The sequence below is a fragment of the Lucilia sericata genome, unplaced genomic scaffold (genome assembly GCF_015586225.1).
Source record: "Lucilia sericata isolate MDLA Ls3-8-SP2 unplaced genomic scaffold, ASM1558622v1 Contig000192F_arrow, whole genome shotgun sequence".
Classification (NCBI taxonomy): Eukaryota; Metazoa; Arthropoda; class Insecta; order Diptera; family Calliphoridae; genus Lucilia; species Lucilia sericata.
Window position 1 is genome coordinate 500,160 of NW_023994220.1, and position 18,093 is coordinate 518,252.

Consider the following 18,093-nt stretch of genomic DNA (forward strand, 5'->3'; position numbering starts at 1 on the left):
CATGAAAAACAAAAGACTTAAGCAACAAACGTGCCGATGAATTAGTGAATTTTTATTGTTTTTTATGGTTATTTTTGTAAGAAAATTAGTTAATTACTTAACTGAAAACTACCTTGAGTAAATCAGAACAATTAAAATATTTGAAATTTATAAGAAAATATGATTAACATTAAAGTAGAAAAGATAACAGCGTTTATGTTTTTCTTTAGTAGTTTTGTAGTAAGAAAAAAGCTTTAAGCAATAAAAGCTGTTTTTATAAAAGCTTTTATATTTAAATATTTATTTAAAAAACAAACAAAATAATATAAAATAGCCCAACATACAACAAACTTAAAGACTTTACAGGCAAACACAACAACACACACACTAACGAATTGCAAAAAAAAAAAAAAAATTAACAAAAAAAACATATTTTGACAAAAACTTGAGTATAAAACCTATAAATAAACGTTAAAAAGCAACAGTACAAGATTTAACTTATAAAAGTGCGGTTTAAAGAAAAAATTAAAAAAAAATTGAACAAAAAAATCTTTTAAAAATTTAACAAAAAAAGGAATTTTAATAAAAAATTTTATAAACAAACTTTGTTAGAAAAAGTGTTTAAAAAATTAGTTTTGAAAAAAAGTGTTTAAAAACAAAATATTAAAATTACTTCCTTTTGTTGTTTAAAACTCTAAACAAAAGAGTTAAATTAATAAAGAAACAAAAAGAAAAATAAACCAAAATGCAATTATTTATGTTGCAATTTGTAGTTATTATTGCTGCAGCAATAATCGGAAGTACAAAAGCTGCTATAGCAACATTACCCAATGCTCAGGAATTTGCAACATCAACTGCCTCATTAGTAAATGTTGATAGTTTACTAGCATTTCCACAAGAAACACAAGCCAGCAGCAGCAGCAGCGACAGCAGTTTTAGCAATAGTGATGAAAATGGTAAATTAATATTAAGTTAGTAAAGGAAATGTTTTTGTTAAAAATTTTGTAATTGAGAACTTGATTGTTTACATAATTTGAAATTTTGGTAACGTTTGAAAATTTGTTACATTTGCAACTTTATAAGAAGAGAAAAAAACCAACAACTAATCAGGTTTATGTGTTTTTAAGTTTTCTTTTAAAATGGAAAACATGTAGTGGGTTTTGATGAAAAAAAAAAACAAAAACTAGTTTAATTAAATCTGTGTGTTTAAGGAAAATTTTTTAAATAAAAGAAAATTACTTATAAAACAAGACCAGAAAAAAAAACACAAACAAGTTTTCTTTTCTTTGGCAAATTAAATGATATAATATTGTAAAACAAAGATATTTTTTTAAATAAAACAAAATCAAAATTAGTAAACACTCTTAGCTTTCCAATGCTATACAAATTATTTTTTTATCTTTGCTAAAAATATTTTTAAAAAATATAAAAAAAAAAATAAAATTAAAAAAAAAAAAATTTTGGTGAAGATGTTTCCTTAAAAAATTTGTTTAAAATATAAAATTTTTTAAATTTTCAAAAATAAACAAAAATCAAAATTAGCACTGACTCTAAGCTTTCATTTGCTATATAATACCATTTGTTAGCAATTATGGAAAAAATCTAAAAAGTACAATTCTTCTTTGAAAATTATATTTGCTTTATTTAGCGAAATTAAACTTTTGCTCATATTTAAATTATATAATATGGTAAAAAGCGGCATATTGCAAAATTAAGCAAAATCAAAATTAGTAAACACTCTTAGCTTTCAAATGCTATACAAATTATTTTGTTATCATTACTAAAAATATTTTAAAAAAATATTTAAAAAAATAAAATTAAAAAAAAAAATTTTTTGGTGAAGCAAATTTTTCTTTAAAAATTCGCTTAAAATAAGAAATTTTAAATTTTTTAAAAAATTAATAAAAATCAAAATTAGCCTTAATTCTAAGCTTTCATTTGCTATATAATAGCATCTGTTAGCGATTATAGAAAAAATCTAAAAAATTCAATTTTTCTTTGAAAACTAAATTTTCCCTAAAGAGCGAAAATAAATTTTTGCACATAATTTAACTGCTTTAATAAGGTAAAAAGAGGTATATTGCAAAATTAGGCAATATCAAAATTAGTTTACATTCTTAGCTTTCAAAAGCTATACAAATTAGTTTGTTATCTTTACTAAAAATATTTAAAAAAGAAAATTAAAAAAAAAGAAATTTTTTGGTTAACAAAATTTTACTTTAAAAATTTGCTTAAAAATTGAAATTTTAAATTTTTTCAAAAATTAACAAAAATCAAAATTAGCACTGATTCTAAGCTTTCATTTGCTATATAATAACATTTGTTGAAGATTATGGAAAAAATCTAAAAAACACAATTTCTCTTTGAAAATTAAATTTTTCCTACTAAGCGAAATTAAACTTTTGCATATAATTTAAATGATATAATATTGTAGGAAGGGGTATATTACAAAATTAAGCAAAATCTAAATTAGTTTACACTCATAGCTTTCAAATGCTATACAAATTAGTTTGTTATCTTTAACAAAAATATTTTTAAAAAATATTTAAAAAAATAAAATTTAAAAAAATACATTTTTTGATGAACAAAATTTTTCTTTAAAAATTTGCAAAAAATATGAAATTTAAAATTTTTTCAAAAATTAACAAAAATCAAAATTAGCCTTGATTCTAAACTTAAATTTGCTATATTATACCATTTGTTAACAATTATACAAAAATCTAAAAAATACAATTTCTCTTTGAAAATTGAAATTTGAAAATTTATTGTATATTTAACGCTATTGAACTTCTGCTTATAATATGAAAATTTTAACAGTTTTGGAAAAATTATTTAAAATCAAAATTAATATTGTTTTTTAGCTTGCATTTGATATATAAAACTATTTGTTATCACTTTGGGAAATAATTCCTAAAATTACCTTTACTTTGTTAATCATATTTTTCACAGAAATAAAAATTAACTTTACATTTTTGCTAAAAATATGAAAAGTTTAGCAGTTTTAGTAAAATTATTAAAAATCAAAATTAGTATTGATTCTAAGCTTTCATTTGATATATAATAACATTTGTTATCAAATATAGAAATAATTGTTAAAATTACCTTTCCTTGGCTTAAAATGCAAAAAAATTGTCTAAAGCAAAATATTTGCATTCTATTTTTGTTCACAATTTCAAAAATTTTAAATTAGTATTGAGTCTTTTAAAATTAGTATTGAGTCTTAGCTTTCATTTGGTATATTTAGCATTTGTTTTTAAATAAGAAAAAAAATTTAAAAAATTATTTTTTCACTTGACAACAATTTTTCCTAAAACAAAATATTTTCTTAAAGTTTTGGCTTATAAATTCGGAAATCTTCATTTTAAGGAAAATTAATTAAAAATCAAAATTAGTATGGTTTCTTAGCTTTCATTTGATATATAATTTGTTTTCTTAGGAGTAATAAAAATATTTTTAAAAATTTTTTACATGAATAGTAGTTTTCCTTTATACTTTAAATTATTTAGTTAGTTTAAAGGTTAAACATATATATTTATCATATATGCTATTAAGTTAATGAACTTGTTAAGCTTGAAATTTTATAGGAAAAATATTTGAAAGAAATTATTAAAGAATTTACGCAAAAAATAAGGTCAAACGAGGAATTTAATTTTAAGTATAATTGCCTACACAAGTATACCGAATAAAATTGCACAATTTTTATACACACAATTCTAAAACAATTAACAATTTTGTACATTAATAATTGTTGTTCAACAACAACAACAACAATTATAAAACAAAATTTTTGTGATTTAAAAAAAAAAATATTAAAAAAATTAAAACAAAATTTTTCAACTTAAAACCTTAAAACGTCTATGTGCTATTATTGTTAGATTTTTTTTCTTAAGCACTCTCATTACTGTTTAATTTTTGGTTTTAATTCATTATTTAAGCTTAAAAAAAAGCAATAATAATTAAAAAATCTTTACAAAATACCACATGTTGCAATTGTAAAACAAAATAAAAAAAATCATAAGCGGCAGCTAAGTAAATAACCAAAGAAACTCAAACAAAGTTGGAAAAAAAAAGACTTTTGAGTCATTAACACACTGTCTAACAAAAGTAGTTTTTTGTTTAATATTTTAACATAAATTACTTTAAAAATCTCAACAAAACAAAAAACTTTTAAAAAATTGATGTAGGTCAGTTAGCAGTTTTTTAGCCAAAAATCAACGTTAAAGAAAACAAAAGCTAAGAAAAGTAATCAAGAAAATAAGAAAAAAAAAAATAACAACAACTACCATGCCATCAGCATTTCAAAGCTTCTGATGCTTTTTAAAGCCGGTTACATTTAAACACAATTTGGTTTAAAATGCTTTAGTTGTTGGTGTTTTGAATAGTTAAACTCTTTAGCGGTTTAGTGGTTCACATACTCATGAATGAGTCAGCAAATAAGAGGGAAATAAGACCAACTGGTTTTTTTTACTTGAAATAAATTATAAAAAAATAATTTAAAAAATTAATAAAATCTTTAAAATTCAAATTTTGCTTAAATTATTAACAACAAAAATTAGTTTTAATTTTTAGCTTTAATATAAAATTAAAATTTTTGTTTTGCTAATATCGTAAATAGTAAAAATAATTATGATAAAGTTTAAAAAATTAATAAAAATATGTAGAACTCAAAATTTTCCTAAATTTCTAAAAACAAAAATTAGTATTAATTTTTACCTTTCCTATAAAATTAAAATTTTTAATTTCGTAATATCGTAAATATGAGAAAAAATTATGTTAAAGTTTAAAAAATTAATAAAAATATGTAAAACTCAAATTTTGCTTAAACAAGTGAAAATCAAAATTAGCCTAAAACATTAGCTTTCAAATAAAATTAAAATTTTTAAATTTCAAAAAACCTTAATATGAGAAAAATTTACGATAAAGTTGTAAAAAATTAATAAAAATGTTTCAAATTCAATATTTCCCAAAATTTTTAAAAACAAAAATTAATATTAATTTTTAGCTTTCCAATAAAATTAAAATTTTTTATTTTCTAATATCGTAAATGTTATAAATAATTATGATAAAGTTTAAAAAATTGATAAAAATATGTAAAACTCAAATTTTGCTTAAACAAGTGAAAATCAAAATTAGCCTAAAACATTAGCTTTCAAATAAAATTAAAATTTTTAAATTTCAAAAAACCTTAATATGAGAAAAATTTACGATAAAGTTTTAAAAAATTAATAAAAATGTTTCAAATTCAATATTTCCCAAAATTTTTAAAAACAAAAATTAGTATTAATTTTTAGCTTTCCTATAAAATTAAAATTTTTTATTTTCTAATATCGTAAATAGTAAAAATAATTACGATAAAGTTTAAAAAATTAATAAAAATATGTAAAACTCAAATTTTGCTTAAACAAATAAAAATCGAAATTAGCTTAAAATACAAGCTTTCATATAAAATTAAAATTTTTAAATTCCGAATAACCTTAATATGAAAAATGAAAAAAATTTACGATAAAGTTTAAAACATTAAAAAAAATTTTCAATCTCAAAATTTTCCTAAATTTTTAAAAACAAAAATTAGTATTAATTTTTAGCTTTCCTATAAAATTAAAATTTATAATTTTCTAATATCGTAAATATTATAAATAATTATGATGAAGTATAAAAAATTAATAAAAATATGTAAAACTCAAATTTTGCTTAAACAAATGAAAATCGAAATTAGCTTAAAACATTAGCTTTCATATAAAATTAAAATTTTTAAATTCCAAAAAACCTAAATATAAGAAAAATTTACGATAAAGTTTAAAACATTAATAAAAATATTTAAAATTCAAATGTTGCCTAAATATTTTAAAACAAAAATTAGTATTAATTTTTAGCTTTCCTATAAAATTAAAATTTTTCTTTTGCTAATATCGTAAATAGTAAAAATAATTACGATAAAGTTTAAAAAATCAATAAAAATATTTAAAACTCAAATTTTGCTTAAACAAACGAAAATCGAAATTAGCTTAAAATACAAGCTTTTATATAAAATTAAAATTTTTAAATTCCGAAAAACCTAAATGGGAGAAAAATTTACGATAAAGTTTAAAAAATTAATAAACATGTTTCAAAGTCAAAATTTTCCTTAATTTCTAAAAACAAAAATTAGTATTAATTTTTCGCTTTCATATAAAATTAAAATTTTATATTTTCTAATATCGTAAATATGAGAAAAAATTACGTTAAAGTTTAAAAAATTAATAACTCAAATTTTGCTTAAATTATCGAAAATCGAAATTAGCCTAAAACATAAACTTTCAGATAAAAAAAAATTAAAATTTTTAAATTCAATAAAACCGAAATAGGAGAAAAATTTACGATAAAGTTTAAAAAATTAATAAAAATGTTTCAAAGTCAAAATTTTCCTTAATTTCTAAAAACAAAAATTAGTATTAATTTTTAGCTTTCCTATAAAATTAAAATTTTTTATTTTCTAATATCGTAAATATTATAAATAATTACGATAAAGTTTAAAAAATTAATAAAAATGTGTAAAACTCAAATTCTGCTTAAACAAGTGAAAATCGAAATTAGCTTAAAATACAAGCTTTCATCTAAAATTAAAATTTTTAAATTCAAAAAAACTTAAATGTGAGAAAAATTTACGATAAAGTTGTAAAAAATTAATAAATATGTTTCAAACTCAAAATTTTCCTAAATTTTTAAAAACAAAAATTAGTATTAATTTTTCGTTTTCATATAAAATTAAAATTTTTGTTTTGCTAATATCGTAAATAGTAAAAATAATTACGATAAAGTTTAAAAAATTAATAAAAATATGTAAAACTCAAATTTTGCTTAAACAAATAAAAATCGAAATTAGCTTAAAATACAAGCTTTCATATAAAATTAAAATTTTTAAATTCCGAAAAACCTTAATATGAAAATAATTTACGATAAAGTTTAAAACATTAAAACAAAATTTCAATCTCAAATTTTTCCTAAATTTTTAAAAACAAAAATTAGTATTAATTTTTCGTTTTCATATAAAATTAAAATTTTTGTTTTGCTAATATCGTAAATATGAGAAAAAATTACGTTAAAGTTTAAAAAATTAATAAAAATGTTTCAAACTAAAATTTTGCTTAAATTATTGAAAAATCAAAATTAGCCTAAAATATTAGCTTTCAAATAAAATTAAAATTTTTAAATTCCGAAAAACCTAAATGGGAGAAAAATTTACGATAAAGTTTTAAAAATGTTTCAAAGTCAAATTTTGCCTAAATTTCTAAGAACAAAAATTAGTATTAATTTTTAGCTTTCCTATAAAATTATTTTTTTTATTTTGTAATATCGTAAATAATAAAAATAATTATGATAAAATTTAAAAAATTAATAAAAAATTTTCAAACTCAAATTTTGCTTAAACAAGTGAAAATCAAAATTAGCTTAAAATACAAGCTTTCATATAAAATTAAAATTTTTGAATTCAGAAAATCGTAAATGTCAGAAAAATTTACGATAAAGTGTAAAACATTAAAAAAAATTTTCAAACTCAAAATTTTCCTAAATTTTTGAAAACAAAAATTAGTATCAATTTTTCGTTTTCATATAAAATTAAAATTTTTGTTTTGCTAATATCGTAAATAGTAAAAATAATTACGATAAAATTTAAAAAATTAATAAAAATATGTAAAACTCAAATTTTGCTTAAACAAATGAAAATCAAAATTAGCCTAAAACATTAGCTTTCAAATAAAATTAAAATTTTTAAATTCCAAAAAACCTTAATATGAGAAAAAATTACGATAAAGTTTAAAAAATTAATAAAAATGTTGCAAACTCAAAATTTTCCTAAATTTCTAAAAACAAAAATTACTATTAATTTTTAGCTTTCCTATAAAATTAAAATTTTTTATTTTCTAATATCGTAAATATTATAAATACTTATGATAAAGTTTAAAAAATTAACAAAAATGTGTAAAACTCAAATTTTGCTTAAACAAGTGAAAATCGAAATTAGCTTAAAATACAAGCTTTCATATAAAATTAAAATTTTTAAATTCCAAAAAACCTTAATATGAGAAAAATTTACGATAAAAATGTTTCAAAGTCAAAATTTTCCTAATTTTTTAAAAACTAAAATTAGTATTAATTTTTAGCTTTCCTATAAAATTTAAATTTTTTATTTTTTAATATCGTAAATATTATAAATAATTATAATAAAGTTTAAAAAATTAATAAAAATGTTTCAAACTCAAATTTTGCTTAAATTATCGAAATTCGAAATTAGCTTAAAATATAAGCTTTCAAATAAAATTAAAATTTTTAAATTCAATAAAACCTAAATAGCAGAAAAATTTACGATAAAGTTTAAAAAATTAATAAAATTGTTTCAAAGTCAAAATTTTCCTAAATTTCTAAAAACAAAAATTAGTATTAATTTTTAGCTTTCATACAAAATTAAAATGTTTGTTTTTCTTATAACGTAAATAGTAAAAATAATTACGATAAAGTTTGAAAAATTAATAAAAATATGTAAAACTCAAAATTTTCTTAAATAATTAAAAATCAAAATTAGCTTAAAGCATTAGCTTTCAGATAAAATTAAATTTTTTGAATTCCGAAAAACCTAGATATAAGAAAAATTTACGATAAAGTTGAATTAATACAAATAATAATTTTTAAAACTTAATTATATTGTTTTATAGTTTTATTACCTCTCCCACTCACCCTAATTTCAACAAAAATCAGTTGGTCTCGTTTAACACCTTCATGTAAAATTTTGCGTAATATTTTTTTTTAGTTTACACCTTAACTACAGTTGTTAGTTTTATGGTATTTTTTTAATCATATGAAAAAAACATTAATTGTATTTCATTAAAAGGTTTATCTTTCATTTCAACAAAACCAAAAAAAGCAAAAACACGCCTGCGTTTAACAAGTGTTAATTGAAATCTTACACTTTATTAAGTTTTTTTTTTTAAGTAGTTTAAACAAACATTTATTTGCATTGATGAAATTTACAGAAAATTTCTCAATTTATACACTCGCATAACCTTCAAAACTTAAATGAACAAATAAAATTTCTTATCTTTATTAAACAAAAAAAAAAATGAAAAATGTTTATAAAGTACAACTTCTATTTAAGTTCCCCTTTTTTTTTAAAGCTTTCATTAAGTTTGTTACATTGACTTATTACTTCATGAAAAGGTTTAACGGTTTTTTGGCAACTGCTGTCAACTTATTATAATTTGTTAAAATTTTTGTATTATTTCTGCTTTTTAACTTCTCTGCTTAAAACACTGCAAATTTATTTAGATAAATTTTTGATCTTGACCCAAATGTTAATTTAATTTAAAATTTTTTTCTCTTTAAGTTTTTATTTGTTTTTTTTTGGCATAAAGTCTATATTTGTATTTACTTGTCAACATTTTTAACAGGTTTTTTTTTTAACTTCTTAAGATTTTAGTAAACAAAAGTATATATCTTATTAAATTAGCAGAAATTAATGTGACAAATTTATTAAAAAGCAGACAACCATGTGCTAAAATTTAACAAAATGTTTCTATTTGATTTTAAATTAAGACGCAGAAATTTTAGAATAAATTATATGTAGTAGTGATTTTGTTATAGTTTAAAATGGTTTAAGAATATAATCAAGTCCATGATCGAGATTGTAAACCAACCCTATAATCGAAAAACAAAACTTGACGTCTTTTATATGATCGAGAGTAGATTTTAATATATGCTAGAGATTTATAATGTACACTATGATCGCGACTAGCGTGTGATCTATGATCGACACCCAGGTCTAATATATGATCCAGTTTACAAACCAGTTTATAATCGAAATTGCAGTCTATGATCGAGACTATAATCTAAGCAATATCGAGTCTGGTGTATGATGTCTATAGCCTAGTCTATAGTCTAGTCTATAGTCTAGTCTATAGTCTATTCTATAGTCTAGTCTATAGTCTAATCTATAGTCTTGTCTATAATGTCTAGTCTATAGTCTAGTCTATAGTCTAGTCTATAGTCTAGTCTATAGTCTAGTCTATAGTCTAGTCTATAGTCTAGTTTATAGTCTTGTCTATAATGTCTAAACTATAATCTAAGCAATATCGAGACTGGTGTATGATGTCTATAGCCTAGTGTAAAGTCTAGTCTATAATCAAGTCTATAGTCTATTCTATAGTCTATTCTATAGTCTAGTCTATACACTAGTCTATACTCTAGTCTATAGTCTATCCTATAGTCTAGCCTATAGTCTAGTCTATACCCTAGTCTATACTCTAGTCTATAGCCTAGTATATAGTCTATAGTCTAGTCTATAGTCTAGTCTATAGTCAAGTCTATAGTCTAGTCTATAGTCTAGTCTATAGTCAAGTCTATAGTCTTGTCTATAGTCTAGTCTATAGTCTAGTCTATAGTCTAGTCTATAGTCTAATCTATAGTCTAGTCTATAGTCTAGTCTATAGTCTAATCAATAGTCTAGTCTATAGTCTAGTCTATAGTCTAGTCTAGTCTATAGTCTAGTCTAGTCTATAGTCTAGTCTAGTCTATAGTCTAGTCTATAATCTAGTCTATAGTCTAGTCTAGTCTATAGTCTAGTCTAGTCTAGTCTAGTCTAGTCTATAGTCTAGTCTAGTCTAGTCTATAGTCTAGTCTAGTCTATAGTCTAGTCTATAGTCTAGTCTATAGTCTAGTCTATAGTCTAGTCTATAGTCTAGTCTATAGTCTAGTCTATAGTCTAGTCTATAGTCTAGTCTACAGTCTAGTCTATAGTCTAGTCTGTAGTCTAGTCTATAGTCTAGTCTACAGTCTAGTCTATAGTCTAGTCTATAGTCTAGTCTATAGTCTAGTCTATAGTCTAGTCTATAGTCTAGTCTATAGTCTAGTCTATAGTCTAGTCTATAATCTAGTCTATAGTCTAGTCTATAGTCTAGTCTATAGTCTAGTCTATAGTCTAGTCTATAGTCTAGTCTATAGTCTAGTCTATAGTCTAGTCTATAGTTTAGTCTATAGTCTAGTCTATAGTCTAGTCCATAGTCTAGTCTATAGTCTAGTCCATAGTTTAGTCTATAGTCTAGTCTATAGTCTAGTCTATAGTCTAGTCTATAGTCTAGTCTATAGTCTAGTCTATAGTCTAGTCTATAGTCTAGTCTATAGTCTAGTTTATAGTCTAGTCTATAGTCTAGTCTATAGTCTAGTCTAGTCTATAGTCTAGTCTAGTCTATAGTCTAGTCTAGTCTATAGTCTAGTCTATAGTCTAGTCTATAGTCTAGTCTATAGTCTAGTCTATAGTCTAGTCTATAGTCTAGTCTATAGTCTAGTCTATAGTCTAGTCTATAGTCTAGTCTATAGTCTAGTCTATAGTCTAGTCTATAGTCTAGTCTATAGTCTAGTCTATAGTCTAGTCTATAGTCTAGTCTAGTCTATAGTCTAGTCTAGTCTATAGTCTAATCTAGTCTATAGTCTAGTCTATAGTCTGATCTAGTCTATAGTCTAGTCTATAGTCTAATCTAGTCTATAGTCTAGTCTATAGTCAAGTCTATAGTCTAGTCTATGGTCTAGTCTATAGTCTAGTCTATAGTCTATAGTCTAGTCTATAGTCTAGTCTATAGTCTAGTCTATAGTCTAGTCTATAGTCTAGTCTATAGTCTAGTCTATAGTCTAGTCTATAGTCTAGTCTATAGTCTAGTCTATAGTCTAGTCTATAGTCTAGTCTATAGTATAGTCTATAGTCTAGTCTATAGTTTAGTCTATAGTCTAGTCTATAGTCTAGTCTATAGTCTAGTCTCTAGTCTAGTCTATAGTCTAGTGTATAGTCTAGTCTATAGTCTAGTCTCTAGTCTAGTCTATAGTCTAGTCTATAGTCTAGTCTATAGTCTAGTCTATAGTCTAGTCTATAGTTTAGTCTATAATCTAGTCTACAGTCTATAGTCTAGTCTATAGTCTAGTCCATAGTCATGTATATAGTTTATTCTATAGTATATTCTAGTCTTAAGTATTGTCTATAGTCTTGTCTACAGTCTTGTCTATAGTCTTGTTTATAGTCTTGTCTATAGTCTTGGCCATAGTCTTTTCTGTAGTCTTTTCTTAAGTGTTGCATATAGTCTTGTCTTTAGTCTATCTATTGTCCTGTCTATAGTCTTGTCTATAGTCAATGTCCATAGTAATGTCTAAAGCTTTATCTACAGTCTTCTCTATAGTCTAGACTATAATCTATTATATAGTCTAGTCTATTTTATAGTCTAATCTATAGCCTTCCATATAGTCTTGTTTATAATATTGTCTATAGTCTTGTATATGGTCTTTCATATAGTATTGTCTACAGTATAGCCTTGTTTATATTATAGTCTATAGTCTGTTCTATAGTCTAGTCTTGCCTATAGCATTGTCTATGGTCTTGTTTATAGTCTTTTCCTTGGTCTAATTAAAAGTCTGGTCTACAGTTAAGTTTATAACCCAAATAAAATAGGATTTTATTATTATTTTTTTTTTTTTTTTGCATAATGAAAAGCAAAATTTCATTTAATTTATTTCACCAATCTTTGACTTCCGTACGCAAATTTTTATCTTTAATAACATACAATCCAGTATGTAAATTTAATAGTTCACTGACCTTTACCTTTATAGCTGAGTTAAATTTTAAAACAAAACAACTTTCAGTTTCATTTCAATAGAAATCAAAAATGAAAAAAAAAAAAACGAAATAAAACTCTAAATACGAATGACAATGAACTTAAGGGCCACACAAATTACAAGGTAATAATACAATTTACAACCAATAATAAATATAAAGTTAAAGTACAATGTAATGACAAACGCATGTTTGTAATAAAAAAAAACAACAATAATAATAGAAAGGTTTTTCTTAGCAGGGGTCAGTCAGGCCTTAATGACTGAATAGAGTTAATAGAAAAATGAAAATGTGTTTAGAGAGAGAAAACGAAAACCCAACCATGAAATAATAACAATGACCCCTGAACAGCACAATGGAATGCTACAGATTACCGGGAACATAAACATTAACAGAAAGGTTATTAGAAAGGTTTAGTTTGAACATAAAATAAATAATGATTAAGATATAAAGCTACTTTGTTTAGCCATGACAGCATGTCGCTTAAGTCTTTTGTTTAGTTACAATTAAAATTCTAAACATTTCTTAACAAATCTCTATTTATTTTCTTTACAGCCAGAAGTTTTCCAATCACACCTTGTTCTCTAAGTGATCCTCAGAAGAATGAATGTATTAAAAATTTAATGACACAAGTGGTACCCGAACTGAAGGTTGGTCTTACAAGAGGAAATCTAAATGATATTGTTTAAATTTACTAAATTTTATTTCTTTTTTATTATTTCTAGGCCGGTTTACCTGAATATGGTTTGGGTTCTATTGATCCCTATTTCTATAGACGTGGTATTTTCCGTTATGCCAACGATGGCATCCAGGGTGGTCTACTCATTAAGAACATGCAAATCCATGGCATTTCCAATTTACAAGTCAAATCATTTGTGGGAAATTTTACCGACAATGGTTTCATTGTGAAACTGGGTGTTGAATGCAAACAGATCAAGGCTGATGGCCAGTTTAAGGCTGATGTTAAATTTGGCGGTTTGAGATTGGTGCCAAAGGGACCATTTAATATAACAATTGGTAGGTGAAGTAAAATTGCCACTACTAGACTATAGACTAGACTATAGACTAGACTATAGATTAGACTATAGACTAGAATATAGACTGGAATATAGACTAGAATATAGACTAGACTATAGACTAGACTTTAGACTAGACCATAGACTAGACTACAGACTAGACTTTAGACTAAACTATAGACTAGACTATAGACTAGACTATAGACTAGACTATAGACTAGACTATAGACTAGACTATAGACTAGACTTTAGACTAGACCATAGACTAGACTACAGACTAGACTTTAGACTAAACTATAGACTAACTATAGACTAGACTATAGACTAGACTATAGACTAGACTATAGACTAGACTATAGACTAGACTATAGACTAGACTATAGACTAGACTATAGACTAGACTATAGACTAGACTATAGACTAGACTATAGACTAGACTATAGACTAGACTATAGACTAGACTATAGACTAGACTATAGACTAGACTATAGACTAGACTATAGACTAGACTATAGACTAGACTATAGACTAGACTATAGACTAGACTTTAGACTAGACCATAGACTAGACTACAGACTAGACTTTAGACTAAACTATAGACTAGACTATAGACTAGACTATAGACTAGACTATAGACTAGACTATAGACTAGACTATAGACTAGACTATAGACTAGACTATAGACTAGACTATAGACTAGACTATAGACTAGACTAAAGACTAGACTATAGACTAGACTATAGACTAGACTATAGACTAGCCTATAGACTAGACTATAGACTATACTATAGACTAGACTATAGACTAGACTATAGACTAGACTATAGACTAGACTATAGACTAGACTATAGACTAGACTATAGACTAGACTATAGACTAGACTATAGACTAGACTATAGACTAGACTATAGACTAGACTATAGACTAGACTATAGACTAGACTATAGACTAGACTATAGACTAGACTATAGACTAGACTATAGACTAGACTATAGACTAGACTATAGACTAGACTATAGACTAGACTATAGACTAGACTATAGACTAGACTATAGACTAGACTATAGACTAGACTATAGACTAGACTATAGACTAGACTATAGACTAGACTATAGACTAGACTATAGACTAGACTATAGACTAGACTATAGACTAGACTATAGACTAGACTATAGACTAGACTATAGACTAGACTATAGACTAGACTATAGACTAGACTATAGACTAGACTATAGACTAGACTATAGACTAGACTATAGACTAGACTATAGACTAGACTATAGACTAGACTATAGACTAGACTATAGACTAGACTATAGACTAGACTATAGACTAGACTATAGACTAGACTATAGACTAGACTATAGACCTAGACTATAGAATAGACTATAGACTATACTAGACTATAGACTAGACTATAGACTAGACTATAGACTAGACTATAGACTAGACTATAGACTAGACTATAGACTAGACTATAGACTAGACTATAGACTAGACTATAGCTAGACTATAGACTAGACTATAGACTAGACTATAGACTAGACTATAGACTAGACTATAGACTAGACTATAGACTAGACTAATAGACTAGACTATAGACTAGACTATAGACTAGACTATAACTAGACTATAGACTAGACTATAGACTAGACTATAGACTAGACTATATACTAGACTATAGACTAGACTATAGACTAGACTATAGACTAGACTAGACTAGACTAGACTATATATAGACTAGACTATAGACTAGACTATAGACTAGACTATAGACTAGACTATAGACTAGACTATAGACTAGACTATAGACTAGACTATAGACTAGACTATAGACTAGACTATAGACTAGACTAGACTATAGACTAGACTATAGACTAGACTAAGACTAGACTAAAGACTAGACTATAGACTAGACTATAGATAGACTATAGACTAGACTATAGACTAGACTATAGACTAGACTATAGACTAGACTATAGACTAGACTATAGACTAGACTATAGACTAGACTATAGACTAGACTATAGACTAGACTATAGACTAGACTATAGACTAGACTATAGACTAGACTATAGACTAGATTATACTAGACTATAGACCAGATTATAGACTAGACGATAGACCAGACTATAGACCAGACTATAGACTAGACTATAGAACTAGACTATAGACTAGACTATAGACTAGACTATAGACTAGACTATAGACTAGACTATAGACTAGACTATAGACTAGACTATAGACTAGACTATAGACTAGACTATAGACTAGACTATAGACTAGACTATAGACTAGACTATAGACTAGATTATAGACTAGACTATAGACTATACTATAGACTAGACTATAGACTAGATTATAGACTAGACTATAGACTAGATTATAGACTAGACTATAGACTAGACTATAGACTAGACTATAGACTAGACTATAGACTAGACTATAGACTAGACTATAGACTAGACTATAGACTAGAGTAAAGACTAGACAGTAGATTCTTGAGCCATTTTGTATTAAAATGCTTTTTCTTTCAGATAATGTTCGCGCTACCGTTTTAACTGACGGCAGTTTCATCAACCGTGACAACAGCATCAGATTGCAATTACATCGTCTTAATGCCAATGTGGCCATAGGAGATGCCAAAATTATAGCGAATGGAATTTTCTCCGATCGTAACTTAAGTACGTATAAATTGATATAAAATATATTCCTAAATTGTTTTTAACATTTTCATATTTTCTGTCAACCCTCCCCCCTCCTTTAGACACCATGATCTTAAATTTAGTTAATGAAAACTTACCCGAAATAACTCGTGTCGGCATACCAGCTACCCGTGAACAATGGGCACCCATTTTAGTGGAACATGTTAATAATTTCTTTTCACAAGTTCCTATAGAAAAGTTTTTAACACAATAAGTAGTTTTGTCGAAACCAAAAAAGAGAAGAAAGAGAAAAAACACATAAAAATCGCATTGTATTTTAATTAAGTTTAGTTTTTAAGAAATACATTTTTTTATTTTAATTGTTTTATATTCACACACACACACAAAAACACTCACACTTTAATACGCATAAATATTATTATTTTTTTATTTATTTAAATTTTTATTGGCATATACATACTTTTGTTTTTTGATAAGTATCTTAAGTATTGTGTATATTGTGAAAAATTAAAAACGAAAGAAAGAAATAAAAATTAACCCACACAAAGTTTTTTAAGTACAAAATTTAAAATAATTGCTTTTTTAATGATTTGGATTATAAGATTAAAAGAAATGTGAAAAAATTAACAAATATTTTACGACGATAAGGATTTCTTAAAACATTTTGAATTTGTTTGACTTTTCATTAAAGCAGAATTATTTAACAATTGAATTCAGTTTTTATCACTTACAAAAATGTATAGCATAGATTCTAGCGTAAATTAATAGCTAATGAATAATAAAGTTTGAGAACAACTGATGACTTCAACTGCTGCATACTTCTAGGAGGCCTTAAATACTAAATGGCAACAGCTTACAGTAATGCCACTACCTCAATTTGGGAAATTGGGAATTTTTTAACTTTGTTGCGAAAAAGCTAGATTACTATAGAATAGATTAAAGACTAGACTATAGATTAGAATATAGACTAGACTATAGACTAGACTAGATTATAGACTAGACTATAGATTAGACTATAGACTGGACTATAGATTAGACTATAGACTAGACTATAGACTAGAATATAGACTAGACTATAGACTAGACTATAGACTAGACTATAGACTAGAATATAGACTAGACTATAGACTAGACTATAGACTAGACTATAGACTAGACTATAGACTAGAATATAGACTAGACTATAGACTAGACTATAGACTAGACTATAGACTAGAATATAGACTATAGACTAGACTATAGACTAGACTATAGACTAGACTATAGACTAGACTATAGACTAGACTATAGACTAGACTATAGACTAGACGACTAGACTATAGACTAGACTATAGACTAGACTATAGACTAGACTACAGACTAGACTATAGACTAGACTATAGACTGGACTATAGACTAGACTATAGACTAGACTATAGACTAGACTATAGACTAGACTATAGACTAGACTATAGACTAGACTATAGACTAGACTATAGACTAGACTATAGACTAGACTATAGACTAGACTATAGACTAGACTATATCTACATAGACTAGACTACAGACTAGACTAGACTAGACTATAGACTAGACTATAGACTAGACTATAGACTAGACTATAGACTAGACTATAGACTAGACTATAGACTAGACTATAGACTAGACTATAGACTAGACTATAGACTAGACTATAGACTAGACTATAGACTAGACTATAGACTAGACTATAGACTAGAATATAGACTAGACTATAGACTAGATTATAGACTAGACTATAGACTAGACTATAGACTAGACTATAGACTAGACTATAGACTAGACTATA

General features: G+C 24.8%; 1 protein-coding gene across 1 annotated transcript; it reads left to right on the forward strand.

The window, feature by feature from the left end:
• The first annotated feature begins 350 nt into the window (after positions 1-350).
• Positions 351-16,850, forward strand: LOC119601808. The gene is made up of 5 exons (XM_037952988.1): positions 351-935; positions 13,160-13,254; positions 13,330-13,621; positions 16,158-16,304; positions 16,388-16,850. Exons 1-5 carry the CDS (start codon positions 725-727, stop codon positions 16,537-16,539), a joined length of 897 nt encoding a protein of 298 aa, XP_037808916.1. The 5' UTR covers positions 351-724; the 3' UTR covers positions 16,540-16,850.
• Positions 16,851-18,093: the final 1,243 nt, after the last annotated feature.